Consider the following 23,283-nt stretch of genomic DNA (forward strand, 5'->3'; position numbering starts at 1 on the left):
GCTCCTCAGACTCTTTGCACCTACTGTTCTGCCAGGTATTTCTTCCCCGGATATTCACATGACACATTCCTTCACTTCCTTCCAGTCCCTGCTCAAATACCATTTTATCGGAGGGGCCATCCCTAACCACCTAAAATAAAAGAGGATTTCCCTTTCCTTTTCTTCTTACCCTGCTCTATTTTTCTTTTATGGCACCTACTACCACTATGTTTATTCCTTTTGTTATAGTCTGTTGTCCTCCTCTAGAATCTGAGCTCTATTAAAGCAGGGACTTTTTTTTTGTTCACAGCCCCTAAGTCAAGTGCCTGGCACGTGGCAGACACTCAATAAATATTTATTGCTCAACTATAATTACGTTAATTGCCCAGCTAGTAAATGTAAGAGTTGCATACCACACCAGCCTCCCTTCAACATCTCTTGCTCTTTCTACCCCACTAATTTGCATCCTAAGTCAGGGAAGCTACAAACCCCATTGTAAATATACATCAATTCTTAGGACTCTTGTACTTAAACTAGAAAGTTTGTGCCTATTAGGGTTGATTGCTATTCAGCATAATTTAACAAATATGTACTGCACACCTACCACATGCCCTTGGATAAGAAACAAAGACCAACCCACTAATATAGGGTAGTAACTTATCCAAGAACATAAAGCCCAGCAAAGGTAAATTTTATACTTGTGGATCTCTAAGTTCAGAATTATTATGTACACCTAAAATTAATACAATGATATATGTCAATTATATCTCAATTACATAAAAGAATTATTAAGTCTATCGTATCAGAATAGAACACTTGGTCATCCCTCAAACTTTCTCGATCTTTCTGAGTCTCAGTCCACTCATTTGCTTAAGTCAAATTTCAAAGACATTTTCCTAGATGTCTCTTTCCCTCATCCTCCACATCCAATCCATCTACAAAGACAGTAAAGTCTATTTACAAAACTTATCCTGAGACCATATGCTTCTCATCAACTTCACCTCTATAAATCCTAGACCAAGGACAGCTCCACTTCCAAGGCTACCAGCAGAATTTCCTAAATGAGTTCCTTGCCTTCCAAACCTACCCTAGCCTACAAGCCCTACTTGACTAGGTCCTCACCACCAGTCCAATCTTCTCTCCTAGCATGTTTCCGCTTATTCATGCGTTCTGGTCACACCGGCCTTCTTTCATTTCTGTGAGTATATTAAGCCCTTCCCAGCCCCAAAATATTTGTGTTAGCAACTCCTTGTCATTAAAATCTTAGTTTAAATTTCCCCAGAGAGGCCTTCTTTAGCTACTCATTTAAAATAACCCCCTCTCCTCCACTCACCTTTGTTCTGTCAGAGAGTGAATTGCATTCACTTATTGTGTGTTGCACAATTGCCATCTAATATTTTCCTTCTCTGTTTATTGTCTATCTCCCTCCAGTAGAATGTAAACTCAACGAAGACATGGACTTTGCTTTTATCAGCAGGATTTATAACAGAGCCAAACACATAGCAAGCACTCAAGAAATACTTGTTGAATGGGTAAATCTTTGTCTCAACTTTGATAGCTTATGTAAGATCAAAATAGTTTTCTAAGGCAGCTTTAGAAACTTGGCCCCATCCATCTTCTCTCAATCTGATAGCATTATTTCAACTCACTCCAGGGGAAAGATTCAGGTTCCTGCTATTTTTGGCAACCACTAGGTCAAGATGTGGCTCAGTTCAATAGTTCAAAATCATCAGATAAGGGGAAAAAGAAAGGCAGAAATGAACACTCTTGAAATGAACAGTGATCATTTCTCACTTAAAAATCCGAAGAAGCAAGAAAGAAAACAGTTCTTAAGACCAAACATTTTTGGCGTTGGAAATGTTAGAGAAAGTAGATGTGGACAGAAGAATGTTAGCGACAAGGAGGCAAACTATATCAGAAGGAGGTAAGAGATATAAAGAGCTCACACCATGCTGTAAGTATTCATGGTTCTGGATTTGGGTACCATGTCTTCCCTTGTAGATAAACACTAAGGAAGAAAGTGTGAAGGAGTGAACAGGGGTGGGGGCGAGAAAAAGGGAGGGGTGGGAGACCAGGACGAGAGACGCGAAAGAAGCTAGAAAGCAAAGAGAGGGAACCAGCAGAGCAACACAAAAGCGGTCTCGGATTTTGCCGGAGCTGCAAGCGTTAAGGGGAGGCGGGGAGTGACGCGGTTTGCGTCTAGAGCGGCTCCTCGGAATCCACAGCATCCACCACCGGAGCCTCGCCTTCCTTTCTCCCTCTGCAGACACATCGAGACACAAAAAGAGAGGCGACCCCTGGACCAGGGCGAGGGACCCACCCACACCATGACCGAGACCACCAAGACCCACGTTATCTTGCTTGCCTGCGGCAGCTTCAATCCCATCACCAAAGGGCACATTCAGATGTTCGGTGAGTCCTCCCGCCCACCCCCGGAGGCTGCTTCCTCCTCTCTTCTTTCTCCGGCACCTGTGTTTTCCAGGGCGACTGAACAGTAAGGCGTGTGCCCCTCCGGAGGGGTGAGCAGGCTGATCTCGCTGGTGGGAGGTCAGCCCCTCTATTCCTGGCTCCTGGGAGGGGACGTAGACTGCGCTTCCGAGGCGTCACTTGCTCGGGCCTGACCCCGCTCGCAGGGGGCCAAGAGGTGGGGGAGGGGAGGGGCTGGAAGTGAGTGTTGGTGTGGGCTGGGCGGGAGGTCGAGGTTCGAGAACTGGGGTGCGGTGGTGCGGTGGTTTGGCTGTTTGGCTGGTGAGAATCGGGATGGGGGCAGAGGCTGGGCGTGGAGAACAGAGGAGGGGGTTGGAGATAACGTGCTGTTTGTTTAGGATAGGCGGAAAGCTCGAAGGAGTTAAATGATGTATATGCCTCGGAGACACAAACACACACACACAACACACTAGTAACAGAGCTGAGGCTTCAAAGAGATTAATTTAGGGTTTGGCTGATGGTTCAGGGCGGCCCAGGGGCGAATGTTTGAGGGCTGTGGACCGCGTGTTGCCTGCGCGAGGTGGATGGCTGAGTGAATGGGGTGGGGGGGCCTGGCCAGTCTGGGCTTGGTTGCCAGGACCCGCTGCCTAGGAAGGGGAGGGGGCGGGGCGGCCGCTGCGGGCGGCCCTTTGCGAGCCGGTGTTAATGGATGGGGGCCCAAGTTGGCTGAGGCTCTGCCCAGGGTGACAATGGCACCCGGAAAGCTTGCGGCTTGCGATTGTATGTGTGTGTGTGCGCGCGCGTGTGTTGGGGGGTGGGTGGAGGGCGCATCATCACGCGTTTGTTTCTTGGAGGCTTTGGGGCGTGGAGAGAGAAGGAGCAAGGGGGGGCTCCTGGCTGCTTGTTTGGCATTCAGCAGCGGCAAGAGAAAGGTGATCGATACCTATTGGAGATCTTGGGCCACCAGTGGGTAAATGACGCGGCTTCGCTGCTGCTCCTGTAAGACCCAAAGGCGCGGGGGTGTGCGAGTTTAGACCCTGAGGGAGGGACACGGAGGTCACTTTAGAAGCCGGAATTGAGGAGAGGTTAGAAGATGGTGGTATTTTTTTTTTCTCTAGCACTGAGGGAAATGAGGAGAAGAGGAGAGGTAGTGGGCTGGGGTTGGATGAGAGACGGATTGGAGGCCCTGACCCGGCCGGCCAGCAAGGCGCTATCCAGAGGCGGCGGTGCTGAAACACAGGGCGCGCCGGAGCTGGCTGCGGGCACACGTGTTTACTCTGAGCCTGAGGATTGAGTGAGCCCTCCTAGCGCTGTTTAATGAAAGCCACAACATATCGGTAAGGATTGGGTGAGGTAGCTTAAACTAAAAATATTCCTCTCTTAAACCTAAAAGGTGCGTTGAACTGGGCCTGCTTATTAAAAATCTCGGGGGAAAGAATATTAGAACTACGTGGAGTAGAGCGCTGCTCAGGGAGGCACATTTATAGGATCCAAGGAGGGGGACTGAGAGGTAGCCATCCCTTTCGCAGCACCCCTTCGCTTTTAAAAGTGTTTTATTAGGAGCTAATGCCAACTTACCTATTAAATAAAGACTTTTATTCAAGCATCAGGGTAGACCAGAGCATCTCATCAGGATGCATCTCTTCTAAGGGAACGTCAGTGCCCTGGGAACACTCTACTTTCACTTTCGTTTGATTCTGATATCTTCACCCCTGTTCTTCTTTTCTCCTATGTCCGTATTTCCTCTAATCATTCTATGTTGATGTACTTTATTCCTCTCCGTTGCTCAGACAGGGATGAGCTTTCCTCTGGAACTCCTTAGCTCTAGGAATCTTTAGCGAGCCAGCAGGTACTCCTCCTTTCTTTCTTCCTGGGGCTAAGGATATCGTTAATTCTGCTTGCTTTGGATTGCAAGAGGGACAGATTTAGACTGAGAACTAAGGATTCTGTCTCACAGCTGAATAGAGGTTGGTAACAGTGATAAAGGCTTTTGTTGAGTGGATGCTGACCTGCCAATTCTCCATGAGCTTAGAGAAGAGAATATGTGGAAATAAGCCTGGATTACAGCAGGGAGGTTAAGATACAGAATAGGTGAAAGGAGACTCTTTGACAGTCACGACTGTTTGCTTGATATCGGAACTGGGGAAGAAGAGAATATCTGTCAACAAAGCCTTTTGAGTGTCAATTAGTTATGTGTAATCCAGAGAGAAAAAGGGAAAGAGGATATGGTGTGCTTACTGTGGCTTTAGGAGCTTATAACTTAAGGGAGGTTTTAGCAGATATATATGTGAAAAGGAAGCAAGAAGAAGACCACAAATACATATTAAACTATTTTTTGTGGAATCTCTCTTGTGGGAAACTTTGAGCTTGTGATAAATTTTGTAATTTATTTTTGGAGAGCAGTTTCCGGTTTACCAGGCCTTTTCATATATGTTATGTCACTTATTCCTAATAACAAGCTTATAAGACAGGCATCATTATCTTTACTTTACAAGTGAGAAACTCATGTTCAGAGGCTGACTTCCTGAAGTGATTTAAGTGACATGGAGAGTGGGTGGCAGAGTTGAGACTTGAACGCCACATTCCTGGTTCCTCTTGCAAACGCCACATTCCTCAGTTCCTTTGCACTGTACCAAAGACAGGAAGAAGTGCTCACAAATCTTCTGACTCCATAATTCCGTGAACTCTATTTCCTTCAAATACATACTAACAGAGATTAGAATTAAATTGGCCATCAGCTAAATGAGATTCCTAAATACGTATTTCCTTAAGAGCTCTATTCCCATCTCTAAAGGAAACAGTTATCCGTGAACTATTTTCTCCTTTTAAATGGCTTTTAAAATTTTCTCTGCAATAATACAAAAATAATTAATGTAATAAAATTATCAAAGTTTCTTTAAGAGGCCTGAAATTTGTAATAGAAAATTTTTAACAAGACCCAAACAGAACTTTAAAATTAGATGTCTTTAATAGAGCTCCTATATTTTGAAATCCAAAGAAAAAAGAGAAAGAAAGAATATAAACAAAAAGAGAAGTGGCATTCAGAACTAAAAACTCACTCTTCATCTCTGTAAAGTAGTACTTGCACAGTTCTCAATATTAGTAAAATATTTTGTAATGTGCTTTTCCCTTTACTCTGAAAGGGAGTCGATATTATTCCTATTTATGGCTATAGAAACATATAGGAAAAAGATTAATGTTTGTGATAGAAATATTTGACATCTATATACTTAACTGTAGCTAAGATGTTTTCAGGGATGAATAAAAGTTTTTGGCAAAGTAAACCCATAACTAACAATGTTTTGTTTCATGGGTCTGCCCTATTACATAAGAAGATAATGTGAAGCTAGAAATTGTTGGTTGTTTTTTTGTACGTGCAAGTTCTTATTTATTAGGTATGCAGAAATTATACTTCATTATAAATTTCTTTGCATTTCTGTTGCTATATTTGTCCATAAACCCACCACTGGGAAATCAGATAGCAAATTTAAATAGAAAAGTAAGAAAGGACTGATCAGATTAGTTTCGCTATAAAAAATAAAGGAATTGAGACTTGATCATGGCAGAAATGTATCCCATTTTTTGATGATTGCAAAATAACTGGATTTTTTAGTTTTTCTACTTCAAAATATTTTTGCTTTGAACAGTTGGGTCTTTTGAAAGAGATATGATCCAAATCGGTTCCTCTTAAAGGGTGATGAAGAGGGCTCTCTACATGTCGTGGAATTCGAAATGCAGCCCTATTGATACAACTAGAAGTCAGAAGAAAAATGAATTTGAGTTGCTACTAATATAGAGAGAACTGTCAGAATTTGAGAAACTGTTTAATATTCTTGAAATGCCTATAAAAAAAGGTCATTGACCATAGTATGGTACTTATACATTTGCACCATCTTTATTCGATCCTACGCTATAAGTTAAACTGAATGATATTATCATCCTCCTTTTACAAAAGACAAAGCAGAGGTACAGGTGTAAGTCATTTGGTGAAGGTCATAGCAAAAGTTAGGACGTAACCAGATTCCTGATATCTAGACTCTTTCTCTCATCCAAGATGTTTCTTCTTTATTCTTTTAGTTACAACAGCACCTATGAAAGGAGGATCCACCTGAACTTAGTTATCAACAAAGGGTAATGAGAACTTTAAGAATTTTTTTCCCTGGCAAGACAGGCTATCAACAAAATATATTCAACAAATATATCTGTTCTCAATATCTTATGCTTATAATAAAGAAAGGCTATTTTTTTCTTAATATTTGTATATTTTCCTTTTAACTGTGTCACTAGAACGTACCTTCCACCACTCCCCCCACCGCCTCCTCCCTCCACACTCTTCTGTTACCACAACTAACACCTACTCGCCCTTCAGATTTTAGCTTCAACAGTACTTCCTCAGGGAACCTCCACTGACTCCTAAATTAAGTATGGTGACCCTGACATTTGATCCTACATCACCTTATACTTTTCATGCCATAACTCTCATTTCACTGTATGATTCGTGACTGTTCTCCATGGTAGACCTTAAGCTATTAAGACAGAAACCATGCCTGTTTTCATCATTGAATTATTTCCTATACCTAGTATGGAGTAGGCTTTCCATAATCGTATATTATAATAAGAGTTGCAAATAGCAAGTCTTTGCTTCATAATAGTTGTTGAATAAATAAAAAATAAATGAATGTATAGAATCTTGTTCCAGGTAGAGGAGTCAGCTATATGCAAGGGCTGGGGTGGTGAGATAGCCACATATATTAGAACAAAGGAAAGTTCAGGATGGCTCAAGGAAGAGGGGAGTAAGAGTTAAGACTGGAAAGGTAGGTGGAAGACTGATCAATTATAACAGCTTGTAGGTCATGTTAAAGAATTTATATTTTATCTTAATGACAATGAGAAAACATGCATGCTTTTTTTAAGTAAAGGGATGCCATAGTCATCTTTTAAATTATGATTTAATTCAATTTTGAATATAGATTGGTAAAGGGCAAGAATGGAAATGTAGGACAGCTAGGCACCTATTTCACCAGTACCTAGGTTAAGTCAGAGAAGACGGTCACTTCACCCAAGTTTTTGGTATTTGGGATGCAGAGTGAGTACATTTTGAAAATACGTAGGATGTAAAAAGAGATCCTTGTTTGGTGATTTGATGGATGGGTGATGGCAAAGTAGTCCAGGGTAACTCATAGGTTTCTGTACAAGATGGATGAGTAAAGGACACTGCATGAGAAGCAAGTTTGGCATTGGTGGGAAATGTGAAGATTCATACTTCTTACTCTAAAATTTGAGAAATATGGATTCTAACCAAGCACTAATGCAAAATAAGGAAGTATCTAAATTCAAAGTCTCTTTGTAGCCTGGGACATCTGAATCTTCTAGTGAAATCTCCCAATAGGTTCCAGTTAGATTATTCACAGTTCTTCATGCAAGAAAGATATTGAAATTGGTTAACATTATGGACATAAAAAGATGAAAAAAGGTTTGCTGGCATTTAAAAAAAGTATAAAATGAGAGAAAATCAGGGTCCCAACATTGACTTTTTTTTTAATGTTGAGGCTGTGAAATTGGAAACAGTTGATGCAGTTCCAAAGACCATTCCAGAACTTGCTTATCACTGTGATGATGGCTGTAATAATATATTCATGCAGATGTTTGGGAATTCTAACTCCCTGAGAAGTTGAAGGTCCGCTAATGGAAACTCATGGATCACTCCTGGTCGTTTCACTGGCAGGAGCTGTGTCTGTTCACGATAGGAGAATAATGACTGAAAAAGAAAATTTAGGACATTTTTCTTCACATAAACAGGTGTCTTGATTTTCTTTCTCCTGCTGAATTGACTAACTGAGCCTGGTGGACCTAAGCTAACCATGAGAGGCAAATCTCCCATCTGGAATTCATCCCAACTAAGGAACAGGATATGAGCAAAAAGAAAGTTAATGTTCGAGGAATTTTGAAATGTAGAAATACTCATTTTTAGTATTGTAGGGGAGGAAGACATTTCCTCTACCCTCTCTGGGTTTGTCTGGCTGGAGAATGAATTAAATTCACGTGAGACAGAATAGCAAGAGAAAATTAAACAAAGCTTTATAACATGTATACATGGGAGAGGCTCAGGCAAGCTGAGCAACTCACCAAAATGGCTGAAGCCCCCACCTTAAATATCATATCCAGCTAAAGACAAAGGAGGATGTTGGGGATGGGGAGAGCCAGTTACAGGAGGTTACCAGCCAAGAACAATAAACAAATGCAGATTTAAGTCCTTGCCTTCCCCATTGATTAAGAGTTTCTAGAGATAAGGTCATCCGCCCCTTCTTCCTGGTAGAGAGGGAGATATCTTTACAGATGGAGCTTTCCTTTACAATGTAAATATCTCTTACAAAGGGTAAGTAAATTCTACTTTTCAGTTGCTTTCCTGTATGCAAAGTAACCAGCCCCAAATAATCATGCAAAAGAGACATATCTTGGGGTGGCCAAATTCCAGGCCCCCACAGTATCTCTTTTCTTTTTGATCTTATTCTGCATATCTAAGCCTCTATGCTTAGAACCATCAGACTTAATAGGTTCATATGCCTTTTAAGAAATAGTTTGAAGTATCACTTAGTAGGAACATCCTTTAAGGTGTTATGAATCTCAAGAGAAACATTTCTACACAAATTTCCAATAGACCAAGTCAAAAATGAACAGCCTAAAGTTTGGAGGCAAACTAAAAAACATAACGTGCCAACCCTTAAGTTTGGACCTCTCTGTTTCAGAGATATCCTCAGACATGAGAGGAACATGCAAAACTAGATGGATAATCTATGTTTTCTGTTATTTTTCTATTGATAATCAATAATCGTGAAAGTCGTCTATGCATGACTGGCAGAGAGAATGAAAAACCAGTTTTGAAAGTGTTTCTTTCAAAAGATTCAAGTCTAAATTGTGTAATATCAGTCTTCTCAGCCACCAATACAGTGTTCTGTATGTGGTGGTTGCTTAATCAATATTTAATGATACCACGAAATATATACTTTGTAGTAGAGTTCTTGTTCATTTTTAAAGAGTTTTCAACTCATCCTGAATTGCTCAAAAAAAATCCTAAGGACACAAAGGAATGCATTAAATATTTTTCAATGCCAGTTTATTTTTTTAAGGATTTGTGTAACAGACTAAGAACTGGGATATAGAAATTCACTTTATAGAGAATTATATAACTTTATTTATGGATATGTTCCATATCTCAATATATGTAAATGCAACATCAGTTTACAAAGAAGGAAGTTTTCCATTGCCAGGGGTTTTCCAATTACAAGTGTTCACTTGCACGGAACACACTTGCTTTTTTTGGATACAGTTTGGCAGATAGCCTTGAAGTATTTTAGCCCAAAAAGATGCTCAGCAGCTTACATGGTGGTGTGACTAAGGCCATCCTTAGCTAACATTTTAAAGTTATTATTTCTGTATCACTCTTTGAAATAAGGAGAGTTTTTTCTTTTTCTTTTTTTGTGATTTTCTTTTATTTTTTATTTTCTGAAATAGAACCACTGTACATTGTGCAAGCCATATCTACTGAAGGAATAAATAAGTCAAAAATTATATTTCTGTACAACTCACCAAAGCAATCAAACAATCAAACAAGCACTTCCCTGATGGGAATGGTTCTCATTTAGGTTCCAATGTACCCCTTCTGTTCTTCAATGGGTTGGCCCACCTAGTTCAAGTATTCTCAGATTTGGTGAATTCCATTCACCCTAGTTTGATCTTCTATCATCTTGTGGAATTTGGAACATGTACCTGCTCTCTTTGCCACAGACTTACTTGTTTGAAGAGTAAGTACCATGGAGATTCTTTTCTTTGACACTTATTTTTAGCTCTAATCCTTTCAGGAGGTCTTAAACAAGTGTACTTCTGCTCTTGCTATGAAGACATGTGTTTCCATGTCTTTGAAATTTATTATTATATCATTTTAAAGCCTCAACTCAGTGACATTCTAGTGAGGGGTTGGGTTTTCCAAGTGCCTTATTCTTCAGCTTTTCTTTATTTTCAGCTGTTGATTCTCTATTTTCCAACCCTTCATCTTGGTACCCACAGGCAGGTAGAATCCTCGTTCCATGTAGCACTGAGATTAAATTACATCAATAACTATTCGTATTTCTTTTGAAATATTTATTTACTGATAAATATTTAGCAGTGTATGGTTCATCACATGAACTATAAGATCTTTAAAATAACACAAAATTTTTTTAACTTAGAGACTGCCGCCATTATAAATTAAAATTAAGAAAGACAATAAAACATTGTACATATAAATTTAAGCCATAATTGCATCATTTACCATAAACCAATCTTCCCAAGCACAGTTTAAAAATTATTTACTTGTTATGGCCTGGGGAATCAAAGTTTATAGATAATATATGATTTTCCCATGCTGTGAATAATGTTGATAAAGAGTGAGTAAATGGCCCAGTTTTTTCTATTGCTTCATTATTTCTCTATGTATGGACGTTACTAAACTGAACTGCTGTCAATTTGGGAACATGCTTAGTTGCCTCTAGCCTTTTTTCTCTCATCTGTAAATCGGGTGATTGACATAATCCAGGGGTCAGCAAGCTACAGCCTGCTGGCCAGATGTGGCTTGCTAACTAAGAAGGGATTTTACATTTTTAACTGGTTGGGAAAATGTAAAAGAAGAATAATATTTTGTCACACATGAAAATGTTATAAAATTCAAATTTTAATATTCATAAATAAACTTTTATTGGCACACAGCCACACTCATTCACGTGTGTGTTGTCTGTGGCTGTTTTCACACTACGACAGCAAAATGGAACAGTTGCAACAGAAACTGTATGACTGCAAAGCCTAAAATATTTACTCTCTGGCTGTTTATAGAAAATGTTTGCCTCGGGGCCGGCCTGGTGGCATAGAGGTTAAGTTCGCAGGCTGGGATCCTGGGCACGGACCTACACACTGCTCATCAGGCCATGCTGTGGTGGCATCCCACGTACAAAATAGAGCAGGATTGGCACAGATGTTAGCTCAACAACAATATTGCTCAAGCAAAAAGGAAGATCAGCAACAGATATTAGCTCAGGGCCAATCTTACTCACCAAAAAAAAAGTTTGCCTCCCCCTGATGTAACCTACCTCTGGGTGTTGGAATGGGGAATGAATCTGAAGGTTTCTAAAAATATAAAGTACAGTTGAAGTCCTTTACCCAGAGGAACTCTTCAATGAACAATTTTCAGTCTAAATCAAATCTCTAAAAAGACTCATTTGAGCAGCAAAAGTAGTTTCAATTTCATAATTGTAATTTTTCTGGTGACTGAGTAAATGGCCACGTTCACAATGAGGGTGATTTTCTGGTGTTTGGGTTGCACTGGACATTGAGTAGCCCCTCTGGCTAATGCTGGACGTTTATCTACCGTTGAACGTTAGACATACTTTCTCCGAACATCCTTTTGCTGATTCACAGCTACCTCCTTCTTTGAATCTAACATTTTACGTATCTTATAAATGAGGATTTTGAAAAAGTAGCACATCAGTTGCATCAGGCTTTTCCAGACTGCTCTTGCAGTCACATCTCGTTTTTCTGCAGCGTCTCACCCGCCTCTGAATTCTGATAGCACTTAGTTTGTACCTCTCTTATGGCACTTAGCACATTGTGCTGTGGCTTGTAGCTATTTCTGTCCACGTTTCATATTCTCTATCAGATTGAGGCCCTTGCCAGAGTCGTATGGCTTTTTGTATCTCCTAAGGTGCCTAACACAGTGTTCTAGGTACATGGAGGATACCATAAATATTTCGCAAATGGAGGAATGATTGAACTGTTAGGAATATTCAGAATCTCAAAGTTAAGGCAAAATACGTGATCAGAAATCAGACAAGAATTTGGGGACCACCAACAGAGATTCAAGTATGACAGAGTCAGAAAACAGCACCAACAGCAAACACTCAGGGTCTTCAAAACTGAGATGACTGTTGGCTCCAGAGAGGAAAGTTCGTGCATCCTTGAGTGGAACCCTATCCCGGAGTACAGCCTTCCCAGAGATCCACAGTGGGAACCTGCAAGTCAGGTTTGGGAGCTGTTAGGTATGTAACATAGCAGGAGTGAAAAACGTGAGCTCAAGGACAAAGGGGAATCCTGAAACTGTCCACTGGATGCTTCAGTCAGATGCACAGCTCACCTAGGCATGGTTTCTCAGTGAGGCAGAAGGAGGTTTGAGGCCAGCAGAGGAGTTAAGTTTTATTTTTATTTATTCACAGTTTGTAAAAGGTTTAATATACATGGCACCTGTCAAAGGGAAACTTTGTATATTATTTATTCAACTTCAAACAAACAAAACGAACATAAAACCTTGGTTTGACAATTGTAAGTTTTCATCTTCAGAAAGCACAGAAGCTCCATTTGAGGGAGATTTCAAAAATCATGCAGGGGCTGGCCTTGTGGCTGAGTGGTTGCGTTTGCACGCTCCGCTGCAGCAGCCCAGGGTTTCTCTGGTTCGGATCCTGGGCGCGGACATGGCACTGCTCATCAAGCCATGCTGAGGCAGCATCCCACGTGCCACAAGTGGAAGGACCCACAACTAAAATATACAACTGTGAACTGGGGTAATTTGGGGAGAAAAAGCAGAAAGGGGGGGAAAAAAAAAGAAGGTTGGCAACAGTTGTTAGCTCAGGTGCCAAACTTTAAGAAAAGAAAAAAATCATGCATATACTCTTGCGGTCCTGAAATCTCCTTTAAAACATTTTTACAAGCATCTGCCCAAACTCTGCTTGAGATCTTCCTGGACCAGCAAATGCACTATTTTCCAAAGTAGCCAGACAGCACTTGGCACGATTATACTTTTTTTCAAGACTGTTCCGTCTTTTGGGCTGACATTGGCCTTCCTGAGACTTCCATGTGTTGGCTCTAGTTTTTTTCCTTGAGATCCGTGGAGCAAGTCTCATGTGTCTTCTAGAAGACATTTGAATAGCTGATGACAACCACTCGGTCCTCCTCACCCATCTTCTCTTTAGGCTTAACAAGCCCCAGTTCCTCCAGCTGGACATCCATTACTGTTTCTTGTCTTCATTACATCTTGGCTTATCTACTTTGAACACATCCTCATTGCCTACATACCTCTTAAAATGTTATGTCCAGTTCATGATACAGCATTCATTGTGGCCTGATGTGTACTGTCTTACTGAACTCGGTCTAGCAGATGTTCACTTTACGTGTGGCGCTGTGTCTCTCTCTTTTTAATTGCATCAGATAAGGCAAGTTATGGCTACCTGCCTGCTAAAACGTCCTGATCTTCTGAGTAACTGGTCACTTTGGTGGGCTAAGCTGCTAAACTATTCCAATTTACTTAAAAATCTACGTGGTAAGAAGAAAAAACGATAACTGGCTAGTGTGCTGTCAAGATGTGGTATCTTTGTAGCTTTGCAGGTTGACGCACATGCTTATTTGTATGAAATGTCAACCACACACTGGGAGTGACATGCTGCCTTTAGAATAAGAAAGCAACTTTGCAGGTTCCCAGACAGGGCTGAGACTAGAAGCCTCTGCATTCTTAATTATCAAGTTTCTTGATATTTCATCTCTGGGACTTTTATTTTTTTAAACAGGTTCTGTTGAAAGCTCCGAATTAACTCTTGTCCATGTTTAAAAGTACTGGTTTGGGGAATGAACTCTGGACTCTCTTCCTAGCTTGTGTAGCCCCTCCCCTCCTGGCTCTACCACTGGCACTGCCCTATTCCCAGGGATCCCACAAGAGTGGCAAAAATGCTTTTGTTTCCTGCAGTGGTGTTGACTTTGTCCCAACAGAGGTGAGGCATCACATTTAATTTGGGCAGGTGGAATCTTTAAAAGAACAAATAACAAAAAATTCGTTTTTCTTGTGGAAGTTTCGAAACACATGCAACAGTGAACAGAATGAAACCCTGACATACCTGTCATCCAACTTCGATAACTATCAATTCATTGCAATCTTGATTCATTGATACCCCAACGCTCTCCCCCAGTCCCGCCCTATGTTCTTGTGGAGCAAATCCCAGGCGTCCTATTGTTTCAAGGTGAGATCCTTTCAGCCAGCACATAATTGCTTCTCTGTCTATATGACCTCCATTTACAGACTGGATCTTTCTCCTCCCCATTTCATGTTTGTTTGCTTGACAGTTTGAGTTGCAGATGGGGCTGGTATGGAAACAGTGTCTAATTTCCCATCTTTGAGCAGATATAATAATGTCTCCATCCCAGTCGACAGTGGTTGACACTTTGGCATTGGCATTGCTTTTAAAGCACTGGATGTATGGCCTTTCCTGTCTCTCTCACATCATGTGGGGCCTCCTAGGCTCCCCTCCGGAGTGGAACTCTCACTGAACACAATGAGCCGTTCTTCCCTGACATGCAACATTCAGCTCATTACCCCTTGTCATTCAAAGTCATGAATGTCTGTGTTAGAGGATGTTCCTCCATCAATGGTTCCCAACCTGGGGGCTCTGAACAACCAGTTTCTCATAAATTAGAATAAGGGTCTGGGAACTGTTTGCAGTATTTCTAAGCATATGCATTCACCCTTGATATGGCACAGCATAAATATCAAGTTTCTGGGCTTTTGCTTGTATTATTATTAGCTTGGTGAAGTAAGCTCAAGCTGATCAGGAGTCCCGCTTGGTAACTATAGATGTCTTTGATGAATTAAAAAAATGGGAATCTTCTTTTCTTCCATTTCTTCGCAAGAGGAGGAAAATAATTCAATGAATTCTGTTTGGTGACAAGGTTGGCTCCTGCGATAGCATTTGAATTCTGGGCTTCTGTTTGGCCTGACTTTAACCTCAGTAGAAAATTAAAATAAAATCCTTCTCCTTGGTCCCTTAATCCTTCCCTGGTGCTGTTTTAAATCAACTTTTCAAAGCGTCATTGTCATGCAGTTTTGTTATCATTTGCATTTAAATGTAGTGAAGAAAGAACTTCCTGCTGAACCCTTTGGGGAATGTTAAGTCCAATATCCCAGTTTGCCCAGTAAACCTTATGGTTCTGAATATTCATAAAAGAGGCTTGAATGACTTCTCCAGATGGAATTTGCTCTTCCCGGCTGCACTGTTTTGTTAAGGCTGGTTCTTCGTGGTTTCATTTGTGGTTGTATTGAGCTCTGACGGTGGACAGGGAAGGAGTGATGGGGAGCTGGTTAGAACAGTCTCCTGAGTGGGGTCTCCCGTCACCGCCATGGGATACTCTACTGTTGTGTTTCTGGCATTGCTCCCATCCTCCACTCAACGCAACCCACAGTAATTTACACATACACATCTCTTTTAGATGCAAATTGTTTATTTCAGTCCCTTGTGATAAAAAAATTTGTTTGTTTGTTTGTCTAAAGAAACGCAGAAACACGCTGTGTTTGAAAAGGCCAGGAAAGGGAAAAGGAATAAGAAATAACATTGCTTCTGAGGAATCATTTTATTTTATTTTATTTTATTTTGGCTGAGGAAGATTAGCCCTGAGCTAATATCCGTTCCCAGTCTTCCTCTTTTTGTATGTGAGCCGCCACCACAGCATGGCCACTGATGGACGAGTAGTATAGGTCCACACCCGGAACGGAACCCAGGCCCCCAAAGTGGAGCATGCCAAACTTAACCACTAGGCCACCGGGGCTGGTCCAGGAATCGTTTTATTACATGGTAGTAGCTTTGGGGTAAAGTCCCAACTTTGGAAATTAAAGAGATGGAGAAGAGAAAGAAAACTCATCTGATCAATTATGTGGTCTCTCGCTTCCTCGCCCCTTCCCTTTCTGCTGGCTTGAACTATCCCCTGAGGGCACTTGCCCAAAAGCCTTTGTGGAAAATGGAACCACGTACACTCTTCCTGCCTTGAGGGAGTGGGGAGAAACAGTGGCCTGACATTCCTGACCATGGAACTTTCTGGCCTGTGTTGTGACTGACTCTGTTCATGCTCTTGAATAAATAAGCACTGTAACCTAACATGTGAGCTAACATTTATTGAGCACTTACTTTGTGCCAAGCACTGTATTAAGTGCTCTCCTTGCCTTACCTCATTTAATTGTTACAACAATCCTATTATCATTCCCATTCAGCTAATGATCAGAGAGGTTAGGTAACTTGTGTCAAGCTACACAGCAAGTGTGTGGTGGGCAGAAATGTAGACCCACATGCTCTGACTCTGGAGGTCACAGTTTTAACTACTGCAGGATGCTACCTTGCTCGTTTATTGAATGACAAGGGACCCCTCAGCACTGTGTTAGGTTACAGTGATTATTTATTCAAGAGGATGAAAAGGGACCCTCAGTACTGTGTTAGGGGCTGTGACAATGCAGAAATGAGGGCTAGGTCTCATCTGGCATTTGCATCTACCAAGTGGACAAGTGCCAGGGTTTGTGTGCAGAGAGGCTGGCAATACTCTGGGGATCCTGCCCAAGGCAGCCACATGTGGAAAGGCCAGAGGACTCTGCAGACCACGAAGGAGACCTGTGGACAAGTCCAGAGCACAGAGAGAGGAGCGAAAAGAAAGGCTCAGCCAACAACCAGGAGGCACTGGAGGGAAACAGGAGAAGATTGGGAGCAAATCAGGAAGGGTCCTGGGTGATGACCATGAACAGAAGGAAGTGGCCACACACCTTTTTTGCTAACTTAAAAAAGGCACAGGATCAAAGTGGACAGACAGGAACATAAAATTCTCTCCCATCTTTTACATTATAGTTGGCAAGACTGTCTACAGATAATTATTCAGTAACCTCCCTCCCCTCAACGTGAAATGAGTATAATAATACCCACCTTATTGGGTTGTTGTGCCTATTAAATGAAATGATGTGACTACGTTGTAATACCGCCTCCTTTGACGGCCTGGCTCTCACCTTGGGTCCCAGCATGTTATTGCATCCCCTGCAAAATCACAGATGCAGTCCCGAGGTACTAAGTGATGTGAATTTTACTAAACGTTTTATGAAGAGATAGCAGGGGTTACAGTGTAAATCACCAACAGTTTCCGCAACGTCCCACTCAACTTTAGGGAGAGGAAATTTGGTTCTTCCTCTTATGGCAGCAGGTTCATCTCTCTTTTTCCAGCAACTGCCCCTACCTCCCTATATCCTTCCCACAAAATGTCCTGATTCCCCCTCCCCCGCACTTACCTTCCTTGGCCCAGCTGCCCCTCCACCACCTTTCCCACCTGTCTAAATCCCCTTGGCAGCCTACCCGACTCAGCAAACAAAAGCCACCCCTGCTGGTCAGACTCTGGCCAGTTATAGCTCTCCAAGCATGTCCCAGCCATGTATATAAAGGTTATGGTCCATCCTGTCACATACAGAGTTCTTAGCAAACTGTCTGGCCCACAGCAAGTGATGGATAAATGGGGGTAATATTCATAGTTGTTGCCAGTGTCTGTCCCGAGGTATCCTAGCTGGACCAGTACAGTCACCCTGGAGGTCTGGTTACTAGTGTCAGTGGAGTATTGGGAAAATGACTGAAAGGAAAAGGAGTTGGATGCTTGCCATCTAGGGATGTTGTGAGCAGGCTGGGATCTATAGAGGCCTCCAGACATGTGGACATTGCCAATGAGCATCCAGAAGTCACCAGAGAGACAGCCTCCTGTCCAGGGCAATTTACTCTTCTCCTTCTGTAATCACTGGTGGCTTAACTAATGGTGAGAATAAAGTGACTGGGGAAGACATCCTGCTCGTTCCTGGTGGGCAGAGCTGCTCCTTCAGATGCGAGCCCTTGGAAGGTCGTGCAGGGTAAGGCTAGAATAGCCTGTGCCCCTGGTCTCCCTGCAGAAGAGTCAGCTTTTGCTGCTGCTGGAAGAATCTAGGGCCAACAGTCAGGTGACTGCTCAGCCTCTGTGAAGCTGGCAAGAGAACCATGTTTTTTGGCTAGATTTTTGTGCCTGTCCTCACCCCATCACCCACTGGAACCAGTGGTGACTTGGGGTAGAGAGAGGCTCCACAGAATGGAAAATAATCAGATTTGCAGTTGGAAGAGACTTCAGAGTCATTCCATTGCTTATTGGATGCTTTTCATAACAGAGAGCTCAATTCCAGTCTGTTTCTTTGCTGGGCAGCTTCATTATTAGAAAGCTCTTCTGTCATGAAAAAAAATCCGTGTTCTTTACTTAGAGCTGTTTGTCCTAGTGCTGTCTTCTGAAACTGTCAATGAGGCTCTATTTTATTTAGCTTTAATAAAACCCTTATTCCCTAGCATCTTGATTGCGAATCTTGAACATCTTTGTTATTCAAATGTATAATAATACATTTTGTAGTATCTCCACTCATAATTTGAAGCACTGTCCACCCACTGCCAGAGGAAGGATTTGTGGGTAACATGTCAATAAGTCATTACTGGGTATCTCTAATATAGCTCATCTGCTCTGCTCCCCATCACTCTCTATCCCTTTCCCCTTCATAGCACTCTCACCTCCTGACCTGTTTTAGGGGGTGTTTGTTTGTTTATTGACGTCTCTTCTCTAAGAGTATAGACTCCATGAGAACATAACCTTGTCCTGGTCTGTATTATCCCGTACTGTATGCTCAATGTTTAGAACAATGCTGGAACATCGGAAGTACTGGATTAATATTTATTAAATAAATAACAGCCAGATTAGGATAGTGAAGGTCCCAGATCCTGTCAGTACTCTTTTGAGTACTCCAGAGATGGACAACTTGTTTCTTTAAAAGCTGACTGGTATAGCTGCAATAGTCCTAATCCTGGAGTTAGGGGACTTGGGTTCATCCCAGTTTTGCACTCATTGTCTGGGTGACCCATAAATTGGATGTTTAATTCCTCTAGGACTTATCATCTGTAAAACGGAATTGACATACCCTTCCCTGTTCAGTTTCAGACTTGTCTTGAGTACGAAATACAACTATATAGGAGAAAGCATTCTGTAAACTGGAGAGCACTATATAAATGTCAGAGTTATTATTGTTATTATTATAATGATTGAGGTTGTATAATCTTGGTATAGCAAAGTACGTTTAGCCTGAGAATGAATTTATCTTCCACTTGAGGAGAATTAATTTCTGGAGCAGCTAAGGATCATGTGGTTTCCAGAGATGCTCTTTATGAGTTTGCTTACCAACACCGCTACCACCAATACTTATTTAAGTGCCTACTATGTGTAGGCATCAGTCCAGTTGCTGAGGAAGTATATCAAAGAACAAAATATACAAAAATCCTGGCCTTCATGGCATTTACAATGTAGAAGAGGCAGAAAGACAATAAACAAAATAAATAATTATGCAGTATGTTACGGCTATAAGTGCCAAGGAGTACGAGAGAGAGAGAGAGAAAAAAAAAAAAATGCCAGAGGAATAGGGAGTTCCAGGGATGGGGGTTGAAATTTTAAAGGGTGGTCAGGGGAGATCTCGCTAGATGGTGACACTTGAGCAAAGACTTGAAGGAGATGAGGGATTTAGCCTTATGGATGCTGGGGGAGAGGCAGAGGGAACAGCAAGTGAAAAGGCCATAAGGTGAGCATTTACCCTCAAATGTCCAAGAAAAAATGAGGCAATCAGTGTGTCTGGATTGGAGGGAGGTAGGGAGAGTGGCAGATGAAGTTAGAGAGATAATGGATGGCCAAATGGTGTAGGGCCATACAGGACATTGTCAGGACATTGGCTTTTGTTCCAAAGGAGAAGGGGAGCCATTTGAAGGTTTTGAAGAGAAGTGTTACATGCTCTGACACCCAGTGACTTATTCTGACTGCAGTGATAAGCATAGACCATCAGGGCTGTGAATAGAAACAGGGAAACCTGTTAGGAAGTTACTACATGTAATCAAGAGGAGAAATGATGGTAGTTTGGACCAGGGAGGTGGAGGTGAGAAGAAGTGATAGAATTCTAGATATATTTTGTAGAAAATTCCCATAGGATTTGTTAATGGATCTGTTTTGGTGAGAAAGAAAAACGAATCAAGGATGAGCTAAGGTTTTTGGCCTGAACTGTTGGAAGAATGGAATTGCCACTTATTGATGTCAGGTGACTGAGGGAAGAGCAGGTTTGGGAGGGGATATCAGGAGCTCAGTCTTGGACATGTTGCTTCTGAGAGAAAGATTACACATTCAGTTGGAGATGTTGAGTGAGCATATACTAGCATAAGCCAAAAATAAAAAATAAAAATAAATAACTCTGGAGTCATCAGCATATAGTTGGTATTTAAAGCCACAAGACTGGCTGAAAATTCTGAGGGAGTGAGTGTTGATAGAGCAGAGGTCACGAACTGATTCCGTGGTTATAGCAGTTAGGGACCAGAGAGGTGGAGAATAGGCAGTCATGTTGACTGTGAAAGAACAGCCAGTGAGGCAGAGGAAAACCAAGAGAGTGTGACGTCCTGGAAACCAAGTGAAGTTGGTGCTTCAAGAGGGCAAGATCAAGCACGTCAAACGTTGCTGAGAGGTCAATTAAGACGAGCGTGGAGAACTGTCTGTTGGTGTCTCAAAGAAAAGGCCATTGAAAACTTTGACAAGAACAGGTTTGCTGGAGTAGTGGGGGCAGAAACTGGACCAGAGTGAGCATAAGAAAGAAAAAGGAATATAATTGGAGAGAGCAAATTTAGATGCTCTTTCAAGGGATGTTATTCTAAAAGGGAGCAGAGAAAGAGGATATGGCTGGAGGGAGAAATGGATCAAGAAAAGATCTTTGCTTTTTATTACTTTTTTAAGATGGGAGAAATAATATCATGTGGTATACTGATGGGAATCATCATCCAATGAATATGGAAAAACTGATAGTGTGAGAAAGAGAGGAGAGAAATCTTGGAAGAATGCCCTTAAATAGGTGAGAGGGGTGGGTCAAGATAAAATGGAGTTGGCCTTGCCTGGGAGCACCAAAAATTCATTCAAAGGCGTGGAAGAGAAAGTAGAGAATATGAAGTCACATAGCAGGTAGGTCGATGGTTATGGTGGTGGAAGCATGGGGAAATTCTCTTCTGAGAGTTTCTATTTTTTCAGTGGAATAGGGAGAAAGGTTATCAGGTGAGAGGCAGGATGGGAGAGGAGGCACTGGATTTGAAGAGCGAAGAGAAATATGCAAAAGGAGCAAGGACAGAACATAGTAATTGATGTAGTGGTGGAGGGGTTCCTCTAAGGCCTTTGGCGCTGCACTCATGTGAAAGCACTTCTTCAGAGCTGATCTATCCTGCAAAATATCAGCTGTCCCTATCCTTCCTATGAGACTTCTTGGTCGGATTTTTATCAATTTTTAGGCATAAGTTTTGAAACTAACACTCACTTGTGCATCACTCAAATGATTTCAGGTTGTGGGAGCTATCAGAACTGCCATGGTGTTTTCAAAAACTGACTTCATAAAAAGCAAAAAGAAAAACGACTCAAGCTGACCTTCAAAATGTTGCAAATTTATGCAGCATCACATGATTTAATTTCTCCTGCACATCATTATTTAGGGAGTCAATCCTGGCCTGGGAGAGGAATTCTTTATTTCTTTTGTTTTATATAAATGTGCTATCCTTTACATTTCTCCCTGCCACAATGATATTGGTTTCTCTGGCCAGGCATTCTTAGCCTGAGTTTTATCTTTTTAAAAATTCTAAGCGCTCCCTTGAATCACTACCTTTTAGACAGCAGCCAAGAGTCTTCAATTTTGGTTTTAAGTATAATTTGTATAACTACCATTAGAATCAAGCAGCTAACAAGTATTTGTGAGGCAATTATGATGTACCAGCCTGGAAATCATAATGTAGAGTGATAGCACTTACATACTTGGCATTGACGGTACCCAGTGGAGGCAGGCTGGGATGCCTTCTCAGGCTCAGCCACCTCGTAATAAGGAAACTAGGACTGAGAGAGTGGTGACAGGAGTAGGGTGGGAAGATGACCTGGCATTTTCTCACCATAAACATTAAAGCACTTTCCTTCTAGTCATTAAGATCTGCACGTTTCTCTTTCAGTGCTGGCTAGTACCATGGGCAGTTTTTAGTGGCTATTTTCTCAGCAACATACATGCAGCTCACCCTACTCAGTCACCTCTGATTTATAAACAACACACACAGAGAAAGCAGCAATGTTCTCCCACCTTGTGTCACCACTGCTGCCCAAAGGAACCACCCTATGCAGTTGGTGCCTTCCAAGTCTCTGGGACCATTGAAACAATGTTCTAAATGGTGGTGAGTTTCCATTGCATCATTCTGTAAAACTTCAACTTTTCTCGGTTCATGGGTCCTTTTGGATAGTCAAGAGTTTACTTTAAGGACAAAAAGAGAAGTAACATTTTCTTTAACACCTACTCTGCTTCAGGTGCTTTTGTCTGCTTTGTCCCATTTAATTCTTACAACAGCCTTGTAAGGTTGGTTTTATCCCTGTGTTTATAAGATGAGAAGATCAAGGTAGTGAAAAGGTTATGTAATTTGACTGAGGTCATGCAACTATAAAACTTGGAATCAAATTCAGGTCTTTGTGTGTGACAAAAAAGGGATGTTTGTAAAAGAGAAAAATTATTTTTAATGTCCGTGCTTCCTTCTAAGGAGAAAGATTCCAAAGGGCATGTCCTTTGCTAAATAGAGATCAAAGGTGTGAGGAGGGAAACTGGAGACCCTACAGTGCTCAGGATCAAGGGGGAGTGAAGAGATCCAGGAGGAAGAGCAGTAGGGGACCTGCTGTGCTGGAGGAGGGCAGCATGACAGGGTAGAAGGATGACCAGCTGGCAGGCCAGGGGCTTGCTGTGGACAGAGATGCCCAGTGGAGATTTGGGAAGGAGAAAAATTCTGTGTTCTGTGTGAGGTCGTTTCTCTCCTCCATCTCCCAACCGCCTTCAGCAAAACCCTTTCTTTTCTTTGTGCTTCATGACATGTGCTTGCTTTGAGGGTAATGGAATAGTATTGATACTCTAACTTAGGGTTGGTTGGCAAGAACAAAGGCTGCCCACAAGGGTCTGGTGAGGATTTTCAAAGTCCACTCTTT

General features: G+C 41.8%; 1 protein-coding gene across 1 annotated transcript in view; it reads left to right on the forward strand.

Annotated features, from left to right (window-relative positions):
* The first annotated feature begins 2,168 nt into the window (after positions 1–2,168).
* The window catches only part of NMNAT2 (nicotinamide nucleotide adenylyltransferase 2), a 134,341-nt gene continuing 113,226 nt past the window's right edge, over positions 2,169–23,283 (forward strand). Inside the window, exon 1 of the mRNA XM_014850288.3 lies at positions 2,169–2,391. Coding sequence (XP_014705774.1) covers positions 2,307–2,391 — 85 coding nt within the window. The 5' untranslated portion in view covers positions 2,169–2,306. The remainder of the gene's footprint in view (positions 2,392–23,283) is intronic.

The sequence above is a fragment of the Equus asinus genome, chromosome 25, assembly GCF_041296235.1.
Source record: "Equus asinus isolate D_3611 breed Donkey chromosome 25, EquAss-T2T_v2, whole genome shotgun sequence".
NCBI classification, from domain to species: Eukaryota; Metazoa; Chordata; class Mammalia; order Perissodactyla; family Equidae; genus Equus; species Equus asinus.